This window comes from Montipora capricornis, chromosome 10, assembly GCF_036669925.1.
Source record: "Montipora capricornis isolate CH-2021 chromosome 10, ASM3666992v2, whole genome shotgun sequence".
Taxonomy (NCBI): domain Eukaryota; kingdom Metazoa; phylum Cnidaria; class Anthozoa; order Scleractinia; family Acroporidae; genus Montipora; species Montipora capricornis.
In genome coordinates, this window is record NC_090892.1 from 22043551 (window position 1) to 22066050 (window position 22500).

Below are 22500 nucleotides of genomic sequence, written 5' to 3' on the forward strand. Positions count from 1 at the left end.
TCTTTAAACTGTTTTGAAACTTGGAATTCCAACATTAGCTACCTTTCTTTTTAGGGATGACGAGTCTTGCTCTTATTGGGCTAATTGGTATGGTATCCCTGTGGCTGGTTGGAATGCGGGTGATAATCAGCGCCATAATTACTTGAACATGGAGGGGTGAGGAAATTAAAACAATAATACGCCCACCTTCGTACTAACTTCGCATTCCTTCCTAAGCCGGTGTTTGTTCTTGTCTACAAAAACAAAAATGCTAAGAATTTAATGGGCCAGCTACATAACTTAAACAAAGTCAAACTAAGCAAGCTGTTTTCCACAACCACGATACCCCAGAAATTTCTCGAATGGAGTTTATGCAAGAACATAAATGCTTTTCTTCCTTACTCTTGCCTTCGCGACATTGTTTTCCACAATGAATAGCGAAAATAAATTTGAACGCGGGTGTATGTAGTAATTAACCCGGCGACCTAAGAGATTTTTAAAAGAAGGACGATTCGACTCTTTGAATATGCGTGCTCTGCTAAATCGACAAATTAATGCGTGAAATTACCCACTCTAAGCTTTCATGGAGGGCTTGAACATGCACATCACGATATATTTTGATTTTCTGTTCTTCAAACTTAGGACAACAACAGCATCATTGTCGTGAGTGTAGGGGCTTTGAAAGCACTACTATTGTCGCTTTTTTCAAGACTAGCCTTACCAATAGTCTAGTGTTTCGGGGAATACAAACACAAAAGGGTTTACAATACAAATGATGACAACGAAACTTTTAAGAGATGTGTCAAAGGGAACTTTTAGTGGTGATTAAGCAGTTTAAAATCGATGGATTGCAAATCATTCGCGAAATTGTATGAGAAAGTAAATCGAGATCAGGATAAATCTGAAAGAACTAGCGACACCGAAAGAAAATAAAATCAATTGAAGACAGGTGGAAGAAAGTCTAATTAAAAAGAAAGACAAGGAATCATCGCCATTTTTTTCAGAACCAAGAAAAGTTCTATGTACACGTTCAAACAACACTCGAGGTACAACTTCGGGAACAAGAGAAATCTAAAGAGACTAAACGTAACAACAAACTGAGGAAAAAAGCTATTCCGACTCCAACTTGAAATCTAAATTTCGTGTTTAAACAAAATTAGCAAGTAGTCTCCTTTCACGGCTCAGGTGATATGGATATTCTAGAAAGAGCTCCACAGGTTCATTCTTTCATGAAACAACCAGTATCTGCTCCTTAGTAATAGAGCCGTTTTCAACGGAGTGTCTTAAAACAACTTCGAGGAACCACAGCAGTTGAAAACAGCGCAATGAACCAATCCAAATTCGTAGCAATCTCATGTAACAATGATGAAAGTATATATGAAATGGATCATATATGAACTTCGGATATGAAATCAAGTGAAGCTATGATCTTCGCAGTTATGAGCGCAATTTTTGCAATTGCGTAGAGAAGCCTGAAAAATTCAGGACTTCAACGGGGTTTGAACCTATGACCTCGCGATTCCGGTACGACGCTTCAGCCAACTGAGCTATGAAGTCCCTCAAGGGAACATTAGAACCCAGAAATGACCAGCTCCCAACGTCTGTGGCTTCATATCTCAGTTGGTTAGAGCGTCGCACCGGTATCGCGAGGTCACGGGTTCAAACCCCGTTGAAGTCCTGAAATTTTCTGGCTTCTCTACGCAGTTGCAAAAATTGCGCTCATAACTGCGAGGATCATAGCTTCACTTGATTTCACATTCGCAGTTCATATTTGATCTATTTCATGTATAATTTCATCATTGATTCATTCCTCACGGGAACATTAGAACCCACAAATGACCAGCTCCCAACTTCAGTGGCTTTATAGCTCAGTTGGTTAGAGCGTCACACCGGTATCGCGAGGTCACGGGTTCAAACCTCGTTCAAGTACTGAATTTTTCAGGCTTCTCTACGCAATTGCAAAAAATTGCTCTCGTAACGACGATCATAGCTTTACTTAATTTCATGTAACTTGCTCAAAGTGCGGGAAAAATTGGTTTTGGCTTTCCCTCTCATTGGTAGATAAACCGGAGCGATATTTTTAAACCTATCACTAAGTGTAGCAATTTCAATTGCGTAATTAACTGGACAGTCTTTTGAAAACTGCCCTCAACTGCGCAGAAGTTGTAGTTTTGTGGACCTGTCGACGTTATTCTTTCCTTTTGATAAAGTAGTTTGATTTATTTCTCATTTGCTTATTGCTTACTAATGTTTTTTTTTTTTGTTTCTCCGGTTTCGATTTTTTATTTTATTTTTTTTCCTTGGCGTCTGTGTGTATCTATAAAGGTCTGGTACTTTGCTTGGTATGTTGGCACTTGACGAAAAAAAAGGAAACAGTACTGATGTGATGGGAAGACATTTCTGGAGAATCGAGAACGTCGATCCTGAATCCCAAAAGTGCAGGACTTGGGCTAACGAGCAACAGTTAATGGATATAATTGCCTACACCGATCTAAGTGATCATGATAGGAACTTTGCATGTCCTTGTACGCTGTTTCAGGCATGGTTCGATGTGAGATTCTTTTGGAATTGGTGGGAAAATCCGTGGCCCGATTATTGCTTCAAATCCCGACGATCAACGTGGGTATTAAGATACGTGCCCAGAAAAGGTTACGTTTATATCTTGCTGAAACAATTGTGTTGCTACTCTATTGACTGGGATGTCAGCTTTGGTTCGCTAAAGGTTGGAGAGCCAGACGGAGGTCACGTCTCAGCAGAATTCTATCGTTATTCTTGGTGGTGGTATTTCCCGTGGTCTGGCACGGTAGTGACTGACCAGGAAGCCTACAAATCTTGCTGTGTTGACACACCTCATCTTTGTTCTGTCTTCTACCGTTATCGTCCGTCTCACGACTGCAGCGATTACTTTTTTCTTCCAAGACGTAAGTGCTGCAAAGGAAAAATTGATTCACTGACTGACTGACTGACTGGTTAGTTGATTGATTGCCGGATTGTTCGATTGATCGATCGATTGATTGATTCATTGACTGACTGATTAACCTCTTTTATTGTCTAGGTTGGTTTTGTTGTGATCCTCATTTCAAGACTTTGGATGGTGGGAATTACACATTCAATGGTCTTGGCGAGTATGTAATGGTCGATGGGCAAGATGGCAAATTCCAGCTACAGGCCAGAACAGGACTTGCCCAGGGAAACTCCACAACTGCTACCATTTTCATTGCAGGCGCGGCAAAGGAAGAAAACACAAGCACTGTTGAAGTCAGGGTAAAGCCAAGAGGTAACAGTCAGGGCTTACTTTTATCGGGAGCACTTTGAAATCGTCCCAGCAGCTAAAGTAAACTACTTTAAGGGTGCTTGGCTCAACTTGGCTCAAAGGTGTCTCTCTCCCGCCTCCTTCATTTAGGAGATCATCTTAATCTCTTTTTCAAAGTCTCGCCAAGAACAAAATCAGGGGTACCCAACGACTGGATGTCTCAAAATTTGTCAGAATTATCTAAAATGGCTTTCACAATGTTTAAGGGCTCCTTTAGTTAGTTTGTAGCTGCCGGATGTTCTAGGGAAACTTCAGGTCTGTAGAACGTTCTAGGGAATTGTTTTGCCTCGTCCGAAAGTTCTAGCAATAGTGATAGGTGTGATCAAGAACTTAAAAACTTTACATTATGTAGTCGCCCTTTTTCTTCCCGAAAATTTTTGAGAACGTTTGCCTAAAGTATGATTCTGGCGAAAATGACAGACGTTATAAATCTTCAAAATTTATTATATTTTAAATATCACTGTTAACTTTTACTAGGGTCAATAAAATTCTTGAGTTCTTCGAATGTGGTTTCGAAATTTCGGAGCACCCTTCAGACTCTTCACTACCTTTCCAAAATACCGAGGAAATATGTTCTGAAAAATGTCCGAAATCTCAGTGCGCCTCGAAATTCAGATGTCGAATATTCAAACATTCTGGACAACTTTCCTTCCGGACACATATTGACCTAAATCACTCGTTGGGAGTCCCTGGAAAATCGATGTAAAGAGGCTCAAATCAGTTTCAATGCGTGAAACAAACTGTACCATTTGTAGGGATTGCCCAACTGTTTCATACAAGGGCAAAGTTATGTTACCATATGGAACATCAACAATTGCTTAACAAGATTTACTCATTGATGTGAAATAGTAGGTCACCATGACAACAAAAGAGCCATCTAAATGCTATATTTTGACTTTAAACTCTTATACCTCAAACACGAACTCGGTGAACCTAAATTTTTATTGCTGAAAAGTGATAAGCAGGCTCTCTGTAAACTTTAAAAAAATCCCTGGAGTGGAATTTTTAGCCACACTTATAGTTGGAAAATTTTATTTTGTTGCCATGGTGACCCATTATGCCACATTAATGAATGAATCTTGTGAAAAGGGATATGTCACGGCAGTGCAGTTAATTTTGTGTAGTTTCCCAAATTACTCTACCCAACTTGCTACGCAACCTAATGTGAACCCATAAATTACCTTTAAAAAACAGACCCCACGGCCCAGTTATTCAAACGATGGATTTCGCCATCCCCCGGGTAAATCACTATTCATTTGATAAGTCATAGCGAAACCAATTGCGCTATCCAATGGATAATGATTCATCCCGTGAATAAACAACTGGGGCAAGAACTCAAAGCTTTGTAACATAAAAATGTTTGTCGAGCATAACTGAGCATACATAATTTAAGTTGCAAACAACAGAGATAAACTTTGAAAAACTGTTGTGCCGAACAGTTTTCAAAACCCCTGCAGCTGTTTCAATCCATTTCAACCTTCTCCAATTTTCCCCATCCTTGCCTCCTTTTGCGTTTGCTGTGTTGTTCAAACCATACTTCAATGTTTTAAGGGTTGCCAGTTGGCAGTCACTGAATTTGGCTAAATTCTTGACACAGCCTCTTTGAAAAATTCGGGTTGTTTTATTTGGTACCATAACATTGCCGTTACGAAAAACAGCGTTGTAGAATAATCCTTCTTACAAGACATCCTCTTCAAATTGTTGAAAATGGTTTCAGCCACCTTAAGCGCTGGTGTATTTTACAAAAAACAAAATCACGAGAAGGCGCTCTGTCGGTCGAGCGCTTCTCTACACTCTCTTCATTCATATCACTTAAATCTATATTCCTACATCTTACAGTACGTATCGCTCGCTATAGATCACAGTCAGTTTTGAAGTCTGTCACTTTTTTGTTACCTCTACTGCTATAGGTGGCTTAAGCATTCTTCTTGAAGGCGAAATTTACAATGGCTACAACAATCTAACAAACCAGAGTGTTAGCGTCGGAGGAAATATCAGTTTCTCAAAACCGGAAGAAAACTGCCTTGAAGTTTCTTTCCCGTCAGCATCAAATGTTAAGTTTTGTGAGAAGAAGCAATCGATGCTTTTTGTCGTCAGCCTCGCAATTGATTACAAAAATGCCACCAAAGGGTTGCTGGGAACTTGGAATGATAACCCGGATGACGACTTCGCATTGCCTGATGGGTCGGTGCTGCAACCTTCTTCGACAGCAAGAGCTATTCACTTCGAGTTTGGCGTTAAGTGTAAGTATGTTTACAAATTTTGTCACTGAAATCTAGTACATGTATACCAGTAATTTCCAAACAAGGCGTTGCAAAGCGTGAATGGACTGCTTAAAATGTGGACCACGAGTCCCTCCTTTCTTCTTCTTCCCTACTGTTATGTTTCGCATTGCGAGAGGCCTTCACCTACACCGAGAACACAAGCTGGCGGTGGAAGAGATCTGCCGGGACCCACGCAAGAAGAAGACGAAGAAGAGAGTCGTCGTTTTGCCGAGAATTAAACTTGCGTTATGTTTGCATTTCCGCTCACGCATTGGATGAGTAGATAAAAAGGGGACTGCTTACAGCCTAGCTTCATATCATCATCCTAGATTTCATCTTTCTTTCCATCGAAAGTAAGATTTTATACTCTTCTTGTTTCATCTTCATACTGTTCAAAAGCTCAGTTTTAGCACGGGACCCATGCTGACAACACGTGTTTTTGGTATCACGTTTAAGGGGAAGGACTGGTTAAATACGTTCTTCACTCCCTGATCGTATCCATAGCCATGAATATAGATTGATTTTGCGGATGAGATGAAATCATGTGACAACTCCATCTTGAGATATTTTCTGTTTGTCACCTTTTTTCTTTAGGGCAAATAAACGAATCACAGTCTTTATTTATTTATGGTCAAAATGAAAGCATCAATACCTTTGCTAGACCTGATTTTGTGCCTATGTTTGCTGACAACATAACATGGCAGAATGACAGCTTAAGACTGGCGGCTGAAGCACAGTGTGGAGAAGATCATGACTGTTTATTTGACGTAGCATCCACAAATGACCTGTCCGTTGGTGTATTAACCAAGGATATCAACGTTCAGCTTGTCAATGAGACAAATTCTTTAGGTAAGTCGATTCCTTCATCAAGAAGAGTTCCAACCGAGGTTTGGGAGCTTGCAATCAGTATCCGCTCTTTCCTATGCTCCGACAGCTTTACCTCGCGACTTTCTTGTTTTAAAAAAAATCTAATGGTGCTGGTAACCAATTCTTATGGTTCGTTCTCAAAACGTGTAGGATGAAGCAGAAGCACCTGCTCTAATGGAGGCAATTCTCAAAAAAATCCAGTGGTTTTTATTTTCCTACCGGCCAGTCACTGAGCTCTTTTTTGACTTGTGTTTTCTCTTTTTTGCCTGTAATCCTCCTTGCGAAATTTTGCTCTTTAAGACGATACACACTCCCCTCGAAAAGCCAACTTAATGCCACAGCGCATATTTTCAGAATTTCATCGTATCAGGAGGAAAAAGATACAGCTGGCCTGCGATGAATTCTTATTTTCATGGTTATTATCGCTTTCTTTATTTTCACTCATGTTCAATAAACCCGAACTGAGTCGATTCGTTCAACGTTCAAGTCAACCAGACTAACGGAAGTCAGGTCGTGTTATGCGAAACGGAAGTCTATTAGCATGGTTTCAAAACCACATGGTTCCGAGACTTCGAAACTACGTCACAATCAATGGAGTCTGACAGTATTTACACGGAACCGTTTTTGAAACGTTTACGTCAAGTCAAACCCGTAATGGTCTAAGCGAGCGCTGCTGGCACAATTTACGAAAACCACCATTTTGAATCGGCAATTCAAATTTCCCTCCAAAATAGTAGCCTTTTTAAAAAATAAATGGGCTTTCTCCCTTTCCACAACTAATGAAACCGAATTCTTCTGACAACACTCTGCTTTTGGCACCCTTTTCAAATATGGCAGGCTATTGGTAACCATCTCGATTGATGTAGTGTAAACAGAAAGAGAAACCAAATCGAAAGCAATGCGGTTACAAATAAAAACCGCGTTCGTGTAAACGCTGCCGTACTCGCATCCTAATTATTGTTTTCATGAGCCTGTTGAAGTTAAATCGCTCACGACCTGACTGGCAGAAGGTCCGAAAGACATTTCGCATGTTGGGTCGTCACGAACGAACTCCGAACTTTCAAATACACTTTCATATCACGACCTGACAAGCAGAAAGTCCGGTCGACTTTTCACTTGTCCAGTCGTCACCACCCGACCAGGTCGTCACGAACTGACACCATACTTTTAACGAACGTTAACATAAGGTAGCACTACTTCCCCCGCCTGTAGACGGGTCGACAAGCACGTTAGACGACCCGACTCCGTTCGTGTATATTGGAAAACCCTCTTTATTTTTATTTATTTATTTATTTTTATTATTATTACTATTAATATTTTACTTTACAGAAAATTTCCCACCAAAAATAGTCGATGTCCCAACTGCAATAAATGTCACATTTAACAGGACTATCAAGTTGGTTGTCAAAGCAGAAGACAATGACACCATTGCGTTCAGAGTAATAAACAAACCTGAAAATGCTACAGAGAATCAAATTGGAAATGTCCTCCATTTTACCTGGCACGTTACTTCGACGAAAAAGGTAGGTTTCGAAAGAAAGTGATTTGTTTGATCCAGCGCCCTGACATTTTTAACTTTTAGTTATTTCAGGGTGCTGGTCCCCTTTAGTTATCATATTTGTATTTAATTGCTTTGTAATTTCATTTATTTAAATCTCTGGAGTAAAGTAAAAATTTTGTTGTTGTTGTTGTTGTTATTTCCATAATAAAATGGAACATAAATTGATCTATGCTTCGTGAGACAATTGCTTTATAAATCACTTCTTACATTAGAGTTGAAGCACACATGTTTTTCGGGTCGTTATGAAGTAGCAAGCCTCTCTCTCCCTCCTCTCCCCCCCCCCCCCCCTCCTTCTTCTTTTCCCATTGTGGATAGCGGGCGTGCCTTCACTTGTGCTTCAGTTGTGTCTTGCTTATTCCTAGGTTTCTATCCAGCTTTGCTATATACAGCTTAGTAGGGTGTGGGGCATCATTTACCAAACGAATGTGAAATATCAAACATTTCCAACTATATGGAAGTCGCCCAAGGCAACACCTTGCCATGACATTAGTAATGACCATCGGCGGACGGGAAAAATTTTTGCTTTGGAGGATGGAAGTGGGCCAGATTCAATAAGATAATTCTTTCGTGACGTCACGTTAATTGCTCATACCGTGAGAACACGGAATATCGAAATAGTTCAAATATTTCCGGTATTAAAATCGAGGTCAACATTTCTAAACTACCAAAAAAGAGTGAGTTATAAAACGTACTCATCTATAATAAAATCAAAATGGCCGCCAAATCGCCTCACTCTCTTCTTATACTCAGTTCCAGTTATCAATCCCAGTCCTGTCTTTCCCACTTTCCTGTCTTTCCCACTGTATGTATGTATGTATGTATGTATGTATATATATATAATTACTTGCATAGGAAAGGAAAAATTAAAACATTAAAACACTACAGATCTGTTCCGAAAGGGCCTGATGGTCCTCTCTCGTCAGGTGCATAAAACACTGCCTGGCTAACTTTCCTTTTATAAGTTGATGTTTCAAGCATTCCTTATCAAATATTTGGTTGCGTGCCGGCACGCACTCGCCAGTTCATTCCTTTTGTTCAGGGTGCCTGCTCCCGGTTTACAGATGATGAAAAATTTTTCCGTAATGCAAAGATTACATCTCTTTGTTACGTTTGAATAAGGTCTGGCGCGAGCCAGTACTTTCCAGGTTATAGCAAATTCCGTTTTGCTGTCCTTTAGGGACCAGATGTGTTTGCTCAACTCCGTTGCGTTCCTTTTGTTCTTATTTCTAAATGAAGCCGTGTGGTTTCGGAACCTTGTTTTGAATTGGTTCGCGGTAAGCCCGATATATGTTTCCTTTCCCATGGCGCTTTCAACTGTTGCTTGGTAGACCACGTTTTGGATTAAGCAATCACCACTTAACGGACAAGAGTGTTTGTCTCTGCATGATTTTTCTTGTAACAAAGAGATGTAATCTTTGCATTACGGAAAAATTTTTCATCATCTGTAAACCGGGAGCAGGCACCCTGAACAAAAGGAACGAACTGGCGAGTGCGTGCCGGCACGCAACCAAATATTTGATAAGGAATGCTTGAAACATCAACTTATAAAAGGAAAGTTAGCCAGGCAGTGTTTTATGCACCTGACGAGAGAGGACCATCAGGCCCTTTCGAAACAGATCTGTAGTGTTTTAATGTTTTAATTTTTCCTTTCCTACGCAAGTAATTATAAAGCTCCAAGATTGTATAGCACTCTTCGACTCAAAGATAAGGTTTTCACGTTTCTATATATATATATATATATATATATATATATATATATATATATATATATATATATATATAACTGAATAAATGTTTGAAAGAAAATTTGCCCTGAGCGTGATTTGAACCCACGTCCCCCCATTACTAGTCGGGTGTGATCACCACTACACCACCAGGACAACCATGCTGGCAACACAGCCATCGAAGAGGTGATTTACGTGATTAAGGCGTGGGCCTCCCGGGAAATTTTCTTTCAAGGTGACAAGGTAGGGGAGCCTATAACTTCACTTGAGACCCAACTAAGGATCAAGTTAATGATACACGACCGTAGTCAACTAAGCGGATGCCAAGGAAGGATCCTAGCAGGATACAGGCTAATTTTAATTTTTAGAGAGAGTGTAGGAGAGAAACCCTGACAATGCACACCCCAAATAATCATATTTTTAACTGAATAAATGTTTGAAAGAAAATTTGCCCTGAGCGGGATTTGAACCCACGTCCCCCCATTACTAGTCGGGTGTGATCACCACTACACCACCAGGACAACCATGCTGGCAACACAGCCATCGAAGAGGTGATTTACGTGATTAAGGCGTGGGCCTCCCGGGAAATTTTCTTTCAAGGTGACAAGGTAGGGGAGCCTATAACTAGCCTGTATCCTGCTAGGATCCTTCCTTGTCATCCGCTTAGTTGACTACGGTCGTGTATCATTAACTTGATCCTTAGTTGGGTCTCAAGTGAAGTTGGGCAGGACAGGACAGACGAATTTGTTTGTTACAATAACAAAAAGGCAGAGGGATCAAAATCAGTTAATTAAGTCAAAGCACGAGGAGAACGCGACACAAAAATGCGAGAAACTTCGATTTTATTCAATCTGACGAGACCAAATTCATAACTTGTCTCGCTCTCTTATTGGCTAATGGAGACTTTTTATTGTTTTAAAAGTGACAGATCGACGTTTCACAAAATTTTTCATAAATTCAGCTCTTCGAAACGTATAAATTCATGTGTCTGTCCGCTTATTGACGGTAAAAAATAGCCAATGAGCAGGCGAGAATTTTGCAGTCATTGTAAAGAGTGTAACGGACGAGAATGCCGTGGATAAATAATATTATTTGATTTGAACGGTATATCAGTTTTGCCGCATAATACGATATTTTTCCCGCAGCCCTACCCCCCTTCCCCCCCCCCCCCCCCCCCACAACCCTAACCGACCCGTACGGTGGTGGTAATAACCTTTAAAGAACAATAGAGTATCTGACAACAAAAATATATCAATCACAGCAGGGATGGCGCATTGGTGAGAGCACTCGTTTCCAACCAATGTGGCCCGAGTTGTACTCCCAGACTTGGCGTCACAAGTGGGATGAGTTTGTTGATTGGGACTATGGTTCTCTGCTTCAAGAGGTTTTTCTCCGGGTACTCCAGTTTTCCCCTCTCCTCAAAAATCAACCTATGAGTTTATTTGATTTTTGTACAGCGGTGTCCCCAATTAGTGCCTCAGGTGGGAAATGACATCATCAATATCCTCACTAGTGAGGGTATGGAAAATACGCAACTCGGGTCCCAGATGAAGTTTCATATGACTTTTATGAGTGATGTATTTTCCAGTAAAACACTCCTGTCCATATAATAAATATCATTATTATTACTCGTGATACATGGCGCAACAGCGCTACCTGCAGTTGACACTCCAAAATCACAAAAAAGTATTAAGGACGACTATCTTTTACATGAGCAAAAGCAAAATGAAAATCTGTTTTAACTACACACGCTCAAAAGCCGGAAAATAAAGAGTCGCCAACTTTCTTTTCTTGGAAAAATTTGGTCGGGGAAATTCTTTGGTCGACAAACCGAAAATTTCCAAGGCGTCGGCCACAAAAGTTCGTTGGGAAGGGGAATGGGATGAAAAGCTTGTTTTGTTTTGTTTTGTGGTTCCTCTTTAGTTCAATTTGTCATTCGTTGCCACTGATGGAATGGGCGCAAGCTCAACTTGGAATCCTACCATTAACATGTGTGCCTGCCTTCACGATGGTCTGTGCGTGATGCCTGAAGAGGGCGATGACCTCAACACTGGCAACAAATTTGTTTACATGGGATGTGCATGCCAGGGAGGGTATACGGGAAGATTCTGTGATAGCGAGATTGACGCCTGTGAATTGAATGGTCAGCCGTGTTACCAAGGAGTAGATTGCATTGATCTTCCACCACCAGCCAATATTAGTGGTTACACATGTGGACCCTGTCCGAGCGGCCTGACTGGAAACGGAGCACAATGCACGGGTTAGTACAAATCAAGTTACAATAAAAGGAAGCCTAACAACAGTTTAGATTTCTTAGTTCAGGGCGACAAAATGCAAGTCAACGTCAGTTCTTATCCAGACAGACTCACTTTTAAAGGATACATCAGTCAATGCATTCCACCACTTATCATGCCCACTCTTCCTCCACACATCCCCCACCCCCCCTCCCCCCCCCCCCCCTTCGCCACCCAGCCCCACGTGTACAACTCTCAGGATTGGATTTTTTCCCTTACTTCCCTTTTCACCAGTGTCTTAATTAATTTATTCACAGTATAGGTTTTCTCCGAAAATGAGCATTGTTTGATCAAGAGTGAATTAGATAAGAGTGTTGAGCTATCACTTTGCGTTGTTGCCCTAGCACAGTCTCAAATGGCTTTATCTTTAGGTACACTTTGCGCGTGAAACAAGCAAAGGGCCGCCAATTTTAACCAATCAGAAGAAGCCACGACACATGACATGTTTTTTTCAGGGACATGACGACTGATTTTCGCGGGAACGGTTATTTTAGAAATACACCTATCTGTGACTGTGACCGTGACTGACTCTTACCTACTTTATTATAGGAAATTAACGCTCCATGAAATTAAGGTATTGGAATTTACGCGACTAAAATTAATGCGGATTTAATGTAAAACAACTTTCGAATAAAGAAAATTAATGCGAAAGGGTTGGTAGAATTTCACAGTAGAGGAAATGAACACGATTAAGACAGATGGTAGTGACCGCTGGAACAAATTTATTCAACACTTGATGCAAAAAAATCAATGAACAAAACTGAGCCCTCTGGTCAACAAAACAGCCCTCAGAATTATAATTAATGTAGAGGCTAACGGAAAGAAAGAAAGGTTGTACCTTATTTTATTGTTTTGTAGGTGACGTGAATGACTGGACTGGAAGATTTCAAAATTAGGAATAAAATAATGGAAATTAACGCTGCACTTTATTAACATCGCGGAAAATAACGCTCAACATAATTAGCACGGCTTAAGGAGGCTCAAAACGGTTTTCAGCTGAGAACGCGCGCGTAACCCACAAACGCAATTCTAAAAGCTTGCGTCAGCTCATGATTCTAAATGGGTCAACAGAAATAAACAAATACCGCTAATTTCCCTTACCTTTCTTCTATTTCCTATATATATGGAATATAAGTAGACAGCTCCTATTCACGAAAACTACGAAAATTGTACAAATTAAATCCGTATGTGTTGGTTTGTAGCTACACTCGCGCGTGCACTCGAATGAGGGGATGACGCGTGCGTAAATGCTGATCTTGTAACCCCTCATTTTTCTGATTTTGCAACTTTACCCGCCTATATCTCTGTTTCCGGACGGTGTCTTTTTTTTCATTTTTTGCATGTTAGCTTAGATTAAAAAAAAATTCTGTTGGTGAAAAAAAAGTAGCGACATTTCACAAAAAATGATTTTTCTGAAAAACTGACCTACAGATTTTGTTGAATTTTAAATATTTTAGAGATTATTTCTAACATTATCTGATAACGAAGATTTCATCGTCCCGTTTTTTTTTGTCAAAAAAGACAGTATATCATGATTTTAAGGCTCAAAGAAATGCCTTATATCGTTGCCATGGTAACGTTATTTTGGAGAGAAATGTGATGTGAGAAATCTATGATGGGTACTCAATACCCTCACCCATTTTGGCTTTTAGAAGATTACCCTAACTGTATCTAAGGACAGAATATGGTTACTTGTTTAAAAAAAAGGAGAAACTATTTCGAGCCTCCTTAAATTAACGCGAAGTTTAACAATTCGCACTAATTTTATGGAGCGTTAATTTCCTATAATAAGGTAATTCACTCTTGTTTGATACGACAGTTCGCTCTGCCCCCAACCCCTGCCTAAATTTCCTTACACGCTTGCCTGAATGGCTTGACTTGTCCCAAAAATTGCCAGTGGGTGAAAACAGACAAAACGGATGCACACATTATGATACGCTTCTTGGTTCAAGTCTTTTGCAATACTAGTTTGTCATCTTGTAAATTAGAAAAAAAAACAAGATAAAACAAAAAAAAAAACAAAAAAACCAATGTGTTGGGCAGAATTTGGACATTAAAAAGTTTAACAAGCGGAGTTGAGAGTGGTAAATAACTTGGAGATTAAAGGGCATTTTTGGAAGCTACTGAATCAAGCCTCAGAGAAAAGGCTCGGAAACGAAAATTTCTTTCCATGTTTTCAACTTTTCTTGATTGAGCACGTTTCAGTCGAAACAAAATAAAAACTTTGTTTCGAGCAAACTATCCAGGTTGCTGCCTTTAGGGATGAAATCATACCATGAAAAATGACAGGCGTATTCTCGTAAGATGGACGTGGACGTCTGTGAAAATCTCTCCTGTGGATACCATTTTCTGACAATGAGATTCTCAGATAAGGTATAAGTCAAATCAAGGCAATATTGTTTGCATTTAATAAACATCCCCTTTCATGATAAATGCCGCACAGTTCCTAATACTTCCTCGAACTTACATCTCTTACCCTATAACGTTTATTTCCTTAGATATCAATGAATGCGATCAAGCAGGTGCATGTGGTCAAGTGTGTATCAATACACCGGGCTCTTTTGTGTGCGATTGTCGCAACGGTTATACGCTGAATAGCGATGGAAAAACATGTGATGGTAATTAATTTAAATAACGATTTACGATGCGTTACATGTAGTTACTTACGATTATCTTACTCATTACACTGAATTCCAACAGCTACAGCAATTCCACTCACTATTTATTCAACTAGTACTAGTACGGCATAGGAGATGGCTTCATGCAGTCATCTTAGGTTACGCTAAAACAGTCTTCCTTGTCCAGGAAATAGCATACTTAATAGTAAGCAAAATGCGCCTGGGTATACAAGCGGACTTAAACTAAAAGTTTAAAATATAAATAGTCTACAAGAGGTACCCATTTTGTGGCGTCACAGTCCCCACTATTTGATTCAACCTCATACCTTGATTTCAATAGATGCAGGTATTGCAAAAGACAGGATAGACATTGTTTTGTTTTATAGCTAATCATATATAAGGATACATTAATTTATTTAATTTGGAGGGCAAACTTTATAGTATACGTCCTCATATCCAAGGTGCCCTTCACGTACTAAATGAGTCTTCCTCAACTATTCCGTCGATTACAACGTACCAAACGAATGATGCCTTTTCGCTTGACCACAAAAGATGAATTCATGTTTAATTTCTGGAGTATTTTTGCAAAATAGGCGATTAACATGTTCTCTTTTTAATTAAGAAAAATGTGGTTAGTGGGCACTCGTCAGTGCAAAAAACTAAAACGAAGGTCAATAAGTTTAGTGCTCTGGGTGCAACGTCTGGGCCAAACAGTAAGCAGTCGATTTTTTCGTTTGAGATTTCATTATCAGTAAGCCATTTCTTTTGACTGATGTCCGCAGTTTTGCATTTGGTGCATTTGCAATCAGAGATGTAATTTGTTAGCCGCGGGGCTCCCCGGTGTTTTATCATTCGGGAACAGAACTACATCGGATCATCCGAAGAAGATTCACAGGCTACCGCGGGCGCGGCTAACAAGTCACCTCTCTGATTGCTCTGTTTCCATCGGGATTTTCGTGATGGTGCAGTGACACCTGACATGTAACCCACCTGACATGTAACCCACGGAACGCGGGTTCGATTCCCACTCACGGCATATGTGTTTTTTCATTCAAAATGGATCAGTCAGTATTTCGTACTGGCTCGTGACTACATCGTTGGATTTCCAGTTCTTCATTCTAAATATAATTTGGTATTTCTGGTAGCCTGTGAATCTTCTTCGGATGATCCGATGTAGTCCTGTTCCTGAATGATAAAATACCGGGGAGCCCCGCGGCTAACAAATCACCTCTCTGATTGCTCTGTGTCCATCGCGATTGTCGTGATGGTGCAGTGGTTAGCACACCTGTCATGTAATCCAGGGAACGCGGGTTCGATTCCCACTCATGACACATGTGTTTTTCATTCAAAATGGATCAGTCAGTATTTCGTACTGGCTCGTGAGTACATCGTTGGATTTCCAGTTCTTCATTCTATATATTGTTGAAGAAAACTGATCTTTTTGTGAAAACTGGCCCCAAATTTCGTGTTGATATGATTACCCTAACAATATCTAAGAACAAAATATATTTACTTGTGTGAAAAGAACTTGAGGAAAAACTAGTTCAAGCCTCCTTAAGCCTGGTTTTCACTAGCGACGCAAACACAAGCGCAAGCATAAGAGCCCTTATTTCACCGTGAAAACGGGGTTGACGCAGATATGTATTAGCGCTAGCGAAAGGATCGGAATTTTGCTTTTTCCTTGTGCATTCGCTTATGCTTGCCTTCGCTTGCATTATGTGAAAGTGAAACACAGCATAAGCACAGCCAGAAATATTTCCATTGCTGGCCGATTAAAGCACTTTTTTCAGATTCCCGCGTCAGAGCATTTGAACAAAATGGCGGAGGCCGTGGTTTAGGCTTAGCCACAAGGTGCCAATAAATTCCCAAAAGTTGCCGATGAAAGTGTCTAAAAGTCGCTAAAGAGCCTCTATTTTATTTCTAAAGTTACCAAATTTCCAAAAATTTGCTATTCTTTTTTTTTTTTAATTGTTTTCACTTGAAGTGTATTTTGTCGCGGTTTTTATTGTGAACAGTATGGTTAGGTTTTATTTGCATTTTTTTTTCTTTAACAAAACTTCACTAAATAGAACTCAAATTCAACAGTTGATATCAGGAACTTTTCTTAACTTTGTCTGCACATTCTTCCCAGCATTTATCTGAATCACGGACAATAAAAAACGTGTCATGTGATACCGCTAACCTCATGGAGAGGCATGCATCACCGAAAGACCCACTCCTAGCTCCGGGGGTTCACACCGTAGTATAAATTGCTTGAATTTAGGTGACTTTTCTTTCGAAAGATAATAAATGTCGCGAAAAAAGTCAAAAACTAATTTGGAAAATGCTAAAAAAAAAAATCAAAACTCGCCGAGAATTCTAAAAGTTTCGAAAATCTCAAGAGTTGCGAACAATCTTAAAAGTTGCCGAAAAGTTGCCGACCAACTTGTGGCTAAGCCTACCGTGGATAATTTTGATGTTTATGTCGACGTTCGTTTTCACTTAGCATAAGCTACTTATACTTGTGTTGAAGCTTGCGCTTGTGCTTGCGCCACTAGTAAAAACTTGGCATTAACACAGTTTCACGTTTAAAACGACATTATACATCGGCAAACGGGGTGGAACACTATAAGTACAATATGGAGATTTAGACATTGGAGCATACTATCCACAAATTAAGAGAATCAGTGAGGCTTTCCTTCCTTTATATTTTTTTCCATTCAGATTGGCAAAGAGTTTTGTCAATCAGTGCAGAAAAGAGGTAATTCAGTGCCAAAAGACGTAAGAAACCAGGTGTTCAAATTGGTCAATGATTAAAGAAGCCACAGATAGCCAATCAAATTCTAGGCCAAGATGGCGCAATTACGTGATACGAATGCGTTGTTTCTGCTGAATTAATGACGACAGGCTTTCTCGACATTTTTAAATGTCTACTATTAAGCAATAACATCATTTTTAAGTCGTGCAATTTGGAATGAATAAGCAATCTCAATTTTTTTCAAAGACTACAAATTGCAATTTTTCATTTTGTTCGTCTTTGAAAAAAATTAGCAAAGCTCATTCATTCCAATTTTCAGTCAAAATCATGTGATTACCTATACTAGCCTATACTAACATGATTTCTTTGCATTTCGTTACGTTTCGCGTAACCAGTCTATAAGTTACCGATGATATCGATCATCTCCACTTTTTCATCCATACCTCCAAACACTAGAGAAAATAATCAACATATTTCACTAACGTGCTTTCCATGTTCGAGTGAACAATGATGCCATCCAGAAAAAATGTCAAACAAATACGGTCCTCTTTTCACACACCCTTATTTCAAACTGCGTTATAGATGTGAATGAATGCGAGGGTCGGAATGAATGCAAGCAACGGTGTGACAACGAACAAGGAACCTACAATTGTTCGTGCGATCAGTATTTCAAACAGGATCCATCTGATTGGAGAAATTGCCTTGGTGAGTGTAATAATAATAAATTGGTGTCATGTTGACTATTACGGAAGACTGTAGAAACATGTGCAAAATAACTCGACGTAGGAGAAGCGTTGTTTCTAGAGGTCTGTGCTCCCAAACAATTTTCCACTTTCTTGATGATCTGTCGACCGTTCTCGGTAATCGTTTGGTTACTATTGTAACTGGTCGAATTTATATTGGAGACAGATCATCAGACTGGAACGAACTTGGACAGAGAACGGTAGTTCGTCTGATAACCCGTCTCTGTCTAAATACGGGCAGGCAGACGGATCATCCGTCCAGACGAACTATCTGGATAGTTCGTCTTGGTAGTCAAGAACTTCCTTGGATAATTTTTATGCATGGATCATCCATTTGCGTCTGTAAATACGGGCGAAAGACGAACTATCCATGAAATCGAGACCTCGTTACGTAAAGGCAGCGGTTGTTTACAGTAGTAAGAAAACTTAAGAGGGTGGGTCTTAACTACAGAATGGAAGAGGCGGTTTTGTCGCCATTTGGGAACCCTCCGATCATTTTTGGTAAACTAGTGTAGCATGGAAATTCTTTTTGAACAAGAAATGGAACCGACACTTTAAAAACCGTATCAAAAGAGGGCCTTATGACGTTATAAATTGTTTGGGAAAAATTTATTGTTAAAATCTATGCTACAAATTTTGTGTGAGAATGTTCTTGTTGCGTTAACTTGACATTGAGAGTTTTTAGGAATTTTCTGTTAAAGAGAACACATTTGGCAAAAAAGGATCTCTGTAGAGTCAAAGGAAACCAACAAATGACTATTTATAGGGGTCTATAGAAACGGTTTGGCAGTTCATCGATGAAATGATAGATGAAATGCATCATATATGAACTGCGGATATGAAATCAATTTTGCAATTGCGTAAAGAAGCCTGAAAAATTCAGGACTTCAACGGGATTTGAACCCGTACCCTCGCGATACCGGTGCGACGCTCTAACCAACTGAGCTATGAAGCCACTGACGTTGGGAGCTGGTCATTTGTGAGTTCCAATGTTCCCGTGACGAATGAATCAACGATCAAATGATAGATGAAATGCATCATATATGAATTGCGGATATGAAATCAAGTAAAGCTATGATCCTCGCAGTTATGAACGCAATTTTGCAATTGCGTAAGGAAGCCTGAAAAATTCAGGACTTCAATAGGGTTTGAGCCGTTTCATATCCACAGTTCATATATGATGAATTTCATCTATCATTTCATCGTTGACCCACAATTGACCAGCTCCCAACCTCAGTGGCTTCATAGCTCAGTTGGTTAGACCATCGCACCGGTATCGCGAGGTCATGGGTTCAAACTCCGTTGAAGTCCTGAATTTTTCAGGCTTCTTTACGCAATTGCAAAAATTGCGTTCATAACTGCGAGGATCATAGCTTCACTTGGCTTGGTAGTCAACAGCCACCTCTTCAACGATAGCGCAACAAGCAGCTGTTTGAGCAACTTCTATTTCAAAGTTTAATTCCTCTATGAAACTCCTTTTTGCCATTTCATCATTCAGTCTCGAAATGGTGTTGTCACAACTATTTTGAAATTTGCCGCCAAGATGGGCTTGACTGGTACCCAAGTCTTTTCGTCTCCCTTTCTCGGAAAATACGTGTCGAACTATTCTTGGTTTTCACTCACGTGATCAACAGAAAACAAAAGAAAACGTTTGCATAATAATAGCGGCCAATTCCCGGAGGATTGGGTTGGGACATCAACATGGCCGCCGTTTCTTAGTTTGACCGTCGTGACGTCATGTGAAAACCTAGAATGAGACACACTGATAAATCATATCATAGATAGTCCCGCATTTATACTAAACGGATTATTCGTCGTGACGGATGATCCGTCAATAGTATAATTGAGCCATTGTTTCATTATTAATGTTTCTCTCTGTGCTCTTCTTACTTTCTTATCATTTTCCTCCCACTATATCTGAGTGTCTGCGCAGACCTTTTAGATCAAAAACTGAGAACATTCTAGCTTAACAAAAAAGGTGAAACTTGTATTTGTTAGCTGTGACCTATAACCTATCTTCTTAGTTGAATGATTACATTTTAACTTTGTATTTTTTTTTCAGCTTTGAATCCTTGTTCTTTAGACAATGGCTGTGAACACGTTTGCTTTAAAGGAGATGACAACGAGGCAAAGTGTGCCTGTTTTGCAAAATACGAGTTAAACGTCGATGGAGTAACATGTAGAGGTAATGACAGCTACGAGACTCTACCAAAAGAAAGTAAAGACACAGAGGGGGCGAGAGAGTAAGGGATAGGACGGGATTGGTAATAAAAATGTCGGTTTCTCTACAGCTACATGACATCGTTTGAACCCATCCTAGATGGGAATGCCACTTTTGACTTTTTCCATTGCGCTAGCAGACGTATCTGTAGACACAATTTACATTTTTTTTCATCAAAAATTAACTGAAATGAAATTCACATATTCCAGGGGCCGAATAGGTTCAATTGTATTTCATATAACTGATGCACTGTGGCAGGTACTCGTAATAAGCAAAGTACAACTTGTAAACTTAGCTTATGCATTATTTCGGGCCATCTGTATTTCAAATGGCTATCTGAACATGATTCGGTTGTGTGCAACAATTTACGAGTTATTATTGGATGGTCATCGCAAAGCAACTCTTATGCTCTAAGCGCCTGCTACCGAAACTAACTATGCATCGTTATCCGACATTCGTGACACTCAACAATAAATCAAACGTAAACTAGGCAAATGAGCGTTTTCTTCGAATCACTGAGTAGTCGCAGTCTATTTTACACTTAATTAAGTCTTACAAAAAAAGAAGTTATTTTGTGCTTAAGGCCTGTTTGCATACGTAAGGTGTTTGGGTTAATATGACATGACTACCTTCATTTACTTTTTCTTATTTTTTTATTTCAGACATCGATGAGTGTGCAAAAGACATCGATGGTTGTGATCAGATTTGTACAAACACCCCAGGAAGTTACATTTGTTCATGTCAAAAGGGATTTAAATTGAGGCGAGATTCTTTAAATTGCCAAGGTAATGCGGTTCTTTTTATTCCTGTTGCCTTTATACATGCTTGCTGAAGGATAATGTTCGTTATCTCAATCTAATATACTTGTGAATTTGACACATTTTAATCCCTGGCAAAAAAGCCAAAAAAAGCAAGGCTGATATAACGTTGACCCTAGTTTATTTCTTTCTTTATTTAATTTATTCGCCACAATTCCTGGAGTGGCAGGGAAGAGGAACCGAACTCTCGTCCCCATTGACACCTAACCCCTATATCCATAGATCAGACCACAACACCGGGAACTCAATGCCCTACTCTTCTCGAATAGTGTGTGGGTTCTTTAACGTCCCACAGAATTTATACCCAAGGGTTATGAGACGCGACCTCCGGCTAATAGTCCTTATCCGAGAAGACTTGAAGGTCTAACCATACGCAGATGTCGTTACAAAGGCAACACTTTCTCCTCAGTTATTTAAAGACTCTGAGTGTTGGTCCGGTCGGAGTTTTACTCACGACCTCTTGCGTGACAGCCCAGTGTTCTACCAACTGAGCCACCGGTGCGCGGCGGTTCACAGGTGCCTCACATTTAACTATCTGAAAGAAGCCATTCAAACTTAACAGAAACACGATTAAGAACCTGGGACCAAAATCTACCCTGAACCCTAGAATACAAACTCTGACCAAAAAAATCATCACCATGGATACCGATAGCCTCAGCGTCACCTTAATGGGCATGCGCGCGTCCAACAACGTTGAATTCGGTTGTTCACATCTAAGAACAAAAAAGAAATGTTGGATGATGTTAAAGACGATGTTTGATGGAAATTAAACTTCCTTCAACAACATCCAACATCATGCAACATGGTGGCCAAACGAGTGCAACATATTGGATTCAACAATGTTGGATGATGTTGCACCAACATGTTGGATCCGTTTGGCCAGGCCTTAAGAGACCAATTATTTTAGTTCCCAAGGGAGTGCACCGGCATACGAAGCTTAAACCCTTTGGCGCTAGCATATCTTTTTGCTTTTTACCATCACGGTTAACAATTGTGGAGGATATCATACATGACGGTAAAAATAACTCAAACGCAACTAGCTACTACCGGCCATTTCGGTTTGTTGAATATTTAGATACAAAAACCAATGCTATGTAAATCATCTCGTCTTAAACTATAGCTACTGTCAATGACGAACCAAGCGATTTAAAAAAAAAATTGTCCATCAAAATTTCCATAGAGTACGTATAGGGCAAAGAACTAAAGGCCTGCTTGATTACTATGTCTTGGTTTTTGCCTTCGTTACTGCAGAAGCGTAAACATAGTCTTTAAAGTGTTGAAAAGCTCGCACAAGCTCGTTTCCAGGACTTTTCGGTGAGATTTCGGCTGGTCCTAGTCCAAAGTAAAGGACGGGGCTAGGA

General features: G+C 39.9%; 1 protein-coding gene across 1 annotated transcript in view; it reads left to right on the forward strand.

The window, feature by feature from the left end:
* The window catches only part of LOC138022222 (mucin-like protein), an 86413-nt gene that overhangs the window by 33538 nt on the left and 30375 nt on the right, over nucleotides 1-22500 (forward strand). The window contains exons 6-16 of the mRNA XM_068869278.1: nucleotides 55-156; nucleotides 2305-2900; nucleotides 3035-3256; nucleotides 5203-5535; nucleotides 6151-6405; nucleotides 7753-7946; nucleotides 11632-11968; nucleotides 14501-14620; nucleotides 17940-18062; nucleotides 20163-20285; nucleotides 20984-21106. Of these exons, the coding sequence (XP_068725379.1) occupies nucleotides 55-156; nucleotides 2305-2900; nucleotides 3035-3256; nucleotides 5203-5535; nucleotides 6151-6405; nucleotides 7753-7946; nucleotides 11632-11968; nucleotides 14501-14620; nucleotides 17940-18062; nucleotides 20163-20285; nucleotides 20984-21106 (2528 nt within the window). The remainder of the gene's footprint in view (nucleotides 1-54; nucleotides 157-2304; nucleotides 2901-3034; nucleotides 3257-5202; nucleotides 5536-6150; nucleotides 6406-7752; nucleotides 7947-11631; nucleotides 11969-14500; nucleotides 14621-17939; nucleotides 18063-20162; nucleotides 20286-20983; nucleotides 21107-22500) is intronic.